Genomic DNA, 7,746 nt, shown 5'->3' on the forward strand with positions numbered 1-7,746 from the left:
AGCTGATGAAATATTCATACCCACCTCGAGCTCTTACGTTCATCGGTCCACAAAGGTCTGAGTGAACGAGCTCTAAGGGTATCGTGGCTCTAAGACCTTTTCCGGTAAAAGATCTTTTAGTCATCTTTCCCTCAAGACAGGACTCGCACGGTGGTAAGGAGTCATCTTCTAACTTATTTAGAAGTCCACTCTTAACCAGCCTCCCAATCCTATTGAGATTTATATGTCCAAGTCTTAAGTGCCATAAAAAAGCGTTAGAAGAAACCTTTTGTCTTTTATTCTGAGTTTCGACAGTTCTAAACATCTCAGTCATAAAGATAAAATTTGCTCTGGTTGGTTTTAACTTATATAAGTTGTTTTCGAGTATAACAGAACAAATTTGAATACCTTTTCTGAATATGAACGCTTCATTAATTTCAAAGGATATTCTATACATTTGTTCTAATAAACATGAGATAGATATTAAGTTCCTTTTCATAAGAGGAACATACAAAACATTTTCTAGTAAAATGTATCTATCGTCAAAAAACAACTTTAAATCTCCCATTGCTTTGGCTGAGACAACATCTCCAGTTCCAACTTTGAGAATTATCTCGCCTTCTTCCAGCTTCTTCCAGGAACTAGTTTCCTGAAATGAGAAACAAATATGGTTAGTGGCTCCTGAATCAAGTATCCAGGTGGAAGTATCATACTCCACTAAACATGTTTCAACAACTAGTAAATCGTATTTACCTGTCGTTGCTTTCTCTGCTGCTTCATCAATGGTGGCCTCGTTCACTTCAGCAGTATTGAAGTGGACCATCATGTCCAGGACATGTTCTCTAACAGAGGTCCCCTCCTTCATATGCTCATTGTAAACATATTTAAGTGCCTCGTGCCTCAAGGTCGATGAAGGTTCCCCAAACATCGCCTTTAATGAATCCATGATTTCCTTTGCAGTCATCAAGGGTTCATGTTTCTTTGCCAATACATCAGTCATGCTGGCAAGAATGTAGACACGGGCCTTATCGTTGGCCTTGACCCATCGATCAAATGCTTCCCGAACATTTCGGTTGGCATTTGCGGCAGGGGTTTGTGGACATTCCTCAGTTAAGACGAATCGTAGGTCATCGACGACTAGTATCGTATTGAGATTGTTTTTCCACGTTGAATAATTGACCCCGTTTAGTTTTTCCGAAGCGAAGAGTTGAACTATTGAGCTATTCATGCTGAAAAACAAACATCATTTATATTAGTTTCTAAATCCAATTTTAAGTTTAGCAAATTCTAATAAAGTACCCAATTTTTATTTATATTTGCAACGATACTTCGATGGTTTAGAACAGCCTCCACCGAGAAGCAGTCAACCATTCCTCCATTGAATTAAGACAATCTTGATTAAATGCTAATACCAGAATAACTGTTATTCCTATAGCCTTTAGTTATCGTTTGGTTTGGTCAAGAATATACTAACTCTTAGTAATTCTTGTAAGTGTGACCTTCCACTTTTAGACTTCTAAGATTAGGATCAATATGCTCCCGAAATTGGAAAGTCAAGATTGAAAACAAATCTAAGAAATCCTATCCTTTTAGGAGTTCGCGGTGTTCCGAATCTTATAATACCACCCTCCGATTGGTAAGGTCGCTCCAGGGCAGACATGCAGGCGCATTATAGGACTCTCACGGTGCGACCTAATGGAAGAGACCATAGGATTTTGTTGACACTAATCCTTCACCCACTTACTATGAACTACTTCCCCTATTCACCCTGTTCATAACCCATGCAAACACTCTCCGAAGGGAGGCCGCTCCCAGGGCGGCACGAAGCCAAGCATGGATCTCACGCTGTGAACTCTTATGGACGCTAGAGCTAATAGTACGTTACTAATCTCCAGCTGAAGTGTTCTAGACGGTTTTAGGGTATATTTTCACTTTAGGCATATATTCAGGCTAAATAAACATATCCTAAGTCTAGGTGATTCATCCAAATATAACTCTTATATTAGATTTAAACCTACGATGTCTAGGTGATAAACCAATTTTATTACCTCACACCGCTCACGCATGCTCATGAAATTGGTTAACACAACTCAAGAACCGACTCAATCTCCAGGTAGGGGGTGTTCCGTAAACCGTCAACTTAAATACCCCCAGCCTTAGACAAGATTTTATCGGGTGAGTGTTCATGTTTTACCAATTTATGAGTAACGACCTAGTTTTTGCCTATGAAAACTTTTGCATTGGCCATTTAATCCTAAGTGAGCATGCATATTATCTTTATTATGGATTTTAATGTCTATCTCTTTTATAACACTTATAAACTATAGGCATGCTCCATAACCATACATTCAAATCATAATTTGAATCTATCATGCATACTATACATTATAACTACTTATAAGATATCTCATGCATGATACATGCTTAATCCTATGGTGGGATTTTAAATCTAAATGGCATACATTATGCACATTCAATATAAAACATTTAATTCATACATTCAAAATGAATTAAATGTTTTGGCATCCTTACAACTAAATTAAACTAAATTATTACAAAACAATTTTGTAGAAACTTGAACCGGCCTTGAACCTCTTCAAACCGGACCTCCAAGAACCCAAACCGGCTTGAAACAGCACGAACCGGACCAAAAAGGGAGGAAAACCGAACCGGGTCGAAAGCTTTGTCGCAGGCAGGTTTGAAGCTAAATTTCAGCTTTTATCTCTTTGAATTTGACCAATATTACAACCTAATTCCAACTCTAATGACTTCGGAAAAAAAATAATAACAAATAAAAGGACATAATTACAAGCCAAAATTAAGAGGATTGCCAAAACCGTAATATATCCAATTTAATTCAACCACAAAATTCATCAAATGAATTTGTACCCACCATATGCAAATGAATGTTATTCTAGATGCTCTGATACCACATGATGGAGAAAATACATACATGCGCAGCGGAAGTGGGCAAGAATCGAAATAACAATCTAGATGCATAATACAACCTAGGATTAAACATGCATGATCATACATTATGATGCTTAGAGATAGGTAGAGAAAAATACAAACCTTTGTAGCTTTTCAAAAATCTTCAAATAGCTCCAATCAAGGACCACCAAGAGATCTTCCTAACTATTCTCAAGGCTTGGAATAGAGTGGTGGGACTCTTTTTAGAAAAGGAAAAAATTAGAGAAAAGTGGAGCTAAAAGGAGTTATGTAAGCTTTTTGAAAACACATCAAATGGCCAAAGGTTCCAAGAGATCTTGATGTTTGAACAAAAGCCTTCTTAAATAGGCAAATTACATGCAACTCTTGCATGTCAAAGTTCACCAAAAGCTTACAACACATATTCCACTCATGCATGGCATGACTCAGTGTCAAAATGCATGTCTAAGTTCACCAAAAGCTTACAACACACATTCCACTCATGCATGGCATGGCTAAGTGTCAAAAAGTGGATTTTTGAGATTATTTAAATGTTCCACTCAACAAGTTAGTGGAATTTTCCACCAACTTGGTTAAAAACATTATTTTAATCTACTTTAGTCAACCTTTGACTTTCTCTGGTCAAAGTCAACTATTTGAATTTTTCCAAAATCCGATGTTTGATGAAATCCATGCCTCCGATTATGAATCCGCATTCATAATTTTAATATTTAAATATTATTTAAATATTTTGTCCAAATTTCTCAAATTGATATCATATATCAATTACTTAATCATATCTCATATGATTAACCTAATTCGTACGATTTGAATTATTCCTTCAAATTATTTCAAGTTTATTCCTATATGAGCTAGCCAGGGGACCTTATGGACCTACAGATCACGAGCTTCAACGATCCGAGATTAACCGATTAAACTCTTTAACCTAGTTAACCAACAATCGTTAACTACGCGGTCACTCCACTAAAGCCCGTAGCTGCACTCTCCTCACTGTAGATATATTATGTCCATTTGATATAACCATGATCGGTAAGTCGACCCTTCACAGGTTGTTCGTAATTACAGCTGGGTCAAAATACCGCTTTACCCCTGTAATTACCTCTTGTTCCTTAAGTCCCACTAATCCTCTGATGAACAATGATTTGTAGTCCAACTATCAAATCAAAAAATCCTCTCAAACCTTTTGATGAGGGTGGCGCCAATTGTTCAAGACCTGGATTCAGCCCTTAAGAGAACAACCTCTCTACTATCCCAAAATTGGGTAGAAGTGAATTCCTTCTTGCACCCTATGTCCCTAGCTATCTACCGGGTCTTACCCCTGAAATGGGAGGCTTATTGAGCCAGCGCTGTTGAGCTGCTCTCACCCATGCAGATCTAAGGATAATCCCGAGTAAACAGAAGTTCATAGTTAGCTCAGGATTAATATCGAGTTACCTAGACCATCAAAGTTGAGATAGTCAGTTTCAAACAGTAAACGGTGTTATAAAGCAAAAGTGACTATCTCATGGTCCGGTCTTATGCAAACTCTTTGCACGGGACACTCCCACTCGCATGTCTTCACATGAACGAATTAGGATCACATCGTTTGTACTAGCTACAAAGTGGGCCGCATCCATAGTGTCCCCAGAATAAGGCGCCCAACCTTATTCCTATACTATAGACCATTTAGACTGTTAACTCAAACTTGATCCATATTTATGTCTCTTACATAGAGTTTGAGTCTCAGGTAACAGTCTAGGATCCTTTATTTTATTGGATTTAGATATAGTAAGAACATTTTATTGGATCAATAACTACTTATTGATTAAAACCTTCAATAACAACTTTATTGAATGATAAAAGTATATCTGTCATTTTCAAACTATGAGTTTTAGGACATAAAACCCAACACATTGTAGGTCCAATTGACAATAAATTTGCACAACTTAAAATAAGACATCTGAAATTTATCCATTAAAATTTAAATTATCTTCAGAATTTTTTTTTAACTTTGAATTTAATTTAAAAGTCAAAATATGATTGAAATTCAAATATGGGATGAATTTGAAAATTTGGAATTTATCAAACTTTACATTGAACGTTGGATTTTAGTTCAAATTTGAATTTTGGCTCAAATTCAAAAACATGGAATTTTTCCAACTTAATTAAAAAAAATCGGAATATAATTCAAATTCAAATTAGAGATTTTTTTTTAATTTACGCAAAAATTAAGCTGGATTATCAAATTTGAATTTTGGATCAAATTTGAAAATATGGAATTTATCCAACCCAATTTAAAACTCGGAATATAATTTGAATTCAAAATTGGGATGAATTCAAAATTTTTTAATTTGTCCAACTTTAAATTAAATGCTGGATTTATGCTTCAAATTTGAATATTTCATCAAATTTGAAAATATGGAATTTATCGAACGTAATTTAAAAGTTGGAATATAATTCAAATTCAAAATTGAGATGAATTTGAAAATTTGGAATTTATCCACCTTTAAATTGAATGTTGGATTATGGTTCAAATTTAAATTTTAGATCAAATTTGAAAATATGAAATTTATCCAACGTAATTTAAAAGTTGGAATATAATTCAAATTCAAAATTGACATGAATTTGATAATTTGGAATTTATCCAACTTTAAATGGAACGTTGGATTATGGTTCAAATTTGAATTCTGGATCAAATTTGAAAATATGGAATTTATCCCACGTAATTTAAAAGTTGGAATATAATTCAAATTAGAAGTTAGACAAGAATTTGAAAAGGATTTAAATTTGATATCCAATCAAATTTAGAATTTAAATTTGAATGAAGAATGAAGAATCATACTTGGGAGCTGATTTGAGTTAAAATCTCACCAAATTTCAGTTTCGAATTTAAATAGGAATCTTATATGGGTTGGGATTTGATTTGGGTTAAATTTAAATTAAGAATCCAATCAAATATCCAACCTGAATTTGAATAAGGAATTCTATTCGAATTAGGATTTGGATTATTCTTCTGGTTTGAATCTCAAATCATTGCCTATAAATTGAGCCTTCAGGTGCATTGGTACAAGCACACGAGAAGTCCATTGAAAAGGTTGGCTTCAAAATTCCTTCCTTTTTTTCCTTAAATTCTTGTCTTCTAGTATTCACGTTCTTCCATTCTTTATGCAGCTTTGGATTGTCATCGAGGTTATCATCTTCTATTCGTCCATCTTATTTCCATCGACAAAGAGTAAGAAATTTCTCCTTATTATTTCTGTGATTTTTTTAATATTTATTAAACACTTGTCAAAAGAATTTTTCTTCTCTTTTTTTTAACCTTTCCTTACAATGGAGAGCTTTCAATATTTTTTTTCTTTTTTAAGTTAACACCTCCCAGCCATGGCACGAAATTTTCAATTTTTTTCATTCTTTTTTTATTTATTTATCAAACTTCATTTCCAACTGAAAGTCTTTATCAAACTTCATTTCCAACTAAAAGTCTTTCTCCCACCATTATTTTAACAATGTTTTTTTTCCCAGGAACCAACTTTATCTAGCCACTTCTTCTATTGGAATTGAGATATCAAAATTTTGCTCTTCACATAATTATCAAGGTTTGTCTTCATCTTGGGTTTTTTTTTCTCCTTTTTGTTTGCTTGTTTCTCTCTCTTGCAGCAAAGATACTCCAAGGACTGACAAGACCACCTAATTTGGAGAAATATCTCTCACGGTTATCATCTTATAGGGGATGACACCTATATAGCGATATCATCCGACTCGCACATCATCGCGCGACAAGGCCACCTAATTTAGTGAAGTATCCCTCACGGTTACCATCCTTTCTAGGATGATGCCTATATATAGATATCATCCTGCTAACACATCATCGCGGGACAAGGTCACCTAATTTGGTGAAGTATCCCTCACGGTTATCGTCCTTTCGGAAATGACGCCTATATAGGGATATCATCCGAACACATCATTGTGGGACAAGGCCACCTAATTTGGTGAAGTATCCCTCACGGTTACCATCTTTTTGGAAATGACGCCTATATAGAGATATCATTCGGCTCACACATCATCGCGGGACAAAACCATCTAATTTGGTGAAGTATCCCTCATGGTTACCATTCTTTCGGGGATGACGCCTATATAGAGATATCATTCGGCTCATACATCATCGCGGGACAAGGCCACCTATTTTGGTGTAGTATCCCTCGTGGTTACCATCCTTTCGGGGATGACGTCTATATAGAGATATCATCCGGTTCACACATCATCGCGGGACAAGACCACCTAATTTAGTGAAGTATCCCTCACGGTTACCATCCTTTTGGGGATGACGCCTATATAGGTATATCATCCAACAAACACATCATCACGGGACATGGCCAACTAATTTGGTAAGTATCCTTCACGGTTACCATCCTTAAGGAAATGATGCCTATATAGGGATATCATTCGGCTTACACATCATCGCGGGACGATGCCAGTTAATTTGGTGATGTATCGCTCATGGTTACCATCCTTTCAGGGATGACACCTATATAGGGATATCATCTGGCTCACACATCATCACGGGACAAGGTCACCTAATTTTGTGAAGTATCCCTCACGGTTACCATCCTTTCGGGGATGACGCCTATATTGGGATATCATCCGGCTCTCACATCATCGTGTGACAAGGCTACCTAATTTGGTGAAATATCCCTCACAGTTACTATCCTTAGGAAAATGACGCCTATATAGGGATATCATCCGGCTCACACATCATTGCGGGACAAGGCGACCTATTTTGATGAAGTATCCCTCACGGTTACTATCCTTTCGGGGATGACGTGTATATAGGGATATCAT

The 7,746-nt window shown here is 35.9% G+C and overlaps 1 protein-coding gene across 1 annotated transcript; it reads right to left on the reverse strand.

Annotated features, from left to right (window-relative positions):
• Positions 1-486: 486 nt before the first annotated feature.
• Positions 487-3,239, reverse strand: LOC111013417 (uncharacterized). Its single transcript, XM_088120611.1, has 3 exons — positions 3,052-3,239; positions 733-1,208; positions 487-628 (listed from the first exon to the last, which is right to left on the reverse strand). Exons 2-3 carry the CDS (start codon positions 1,205-1,207, stop codon positions 621-623), a joined length of 483 nt encoding a protein of 160 aa, XP_087976737.1. The 5' UTR covers position 1,208; positions 3,052-3,239; the 3' UTR covers positions 487-620.
• Positions 3,240-7,746: the final 4,507 nt, after the last annotated feature.

Source organism: Momordica charantia, assembly GCF_013281855.1.
Source record: "Momordica charantia cultivar OHB3-1 chromosome 2 unlocalized genomic scaffold, Mcharantia_2.0 BLBB01000002.1, whole genome shotgun sequence".
Taxonomy (NCBI): Eukaryota; Viridiplantae; Streptophyta; class Magnoliopsida; order Cucurbitales; family Cucurbitaceae; genus Momordica; species Momordica charantia.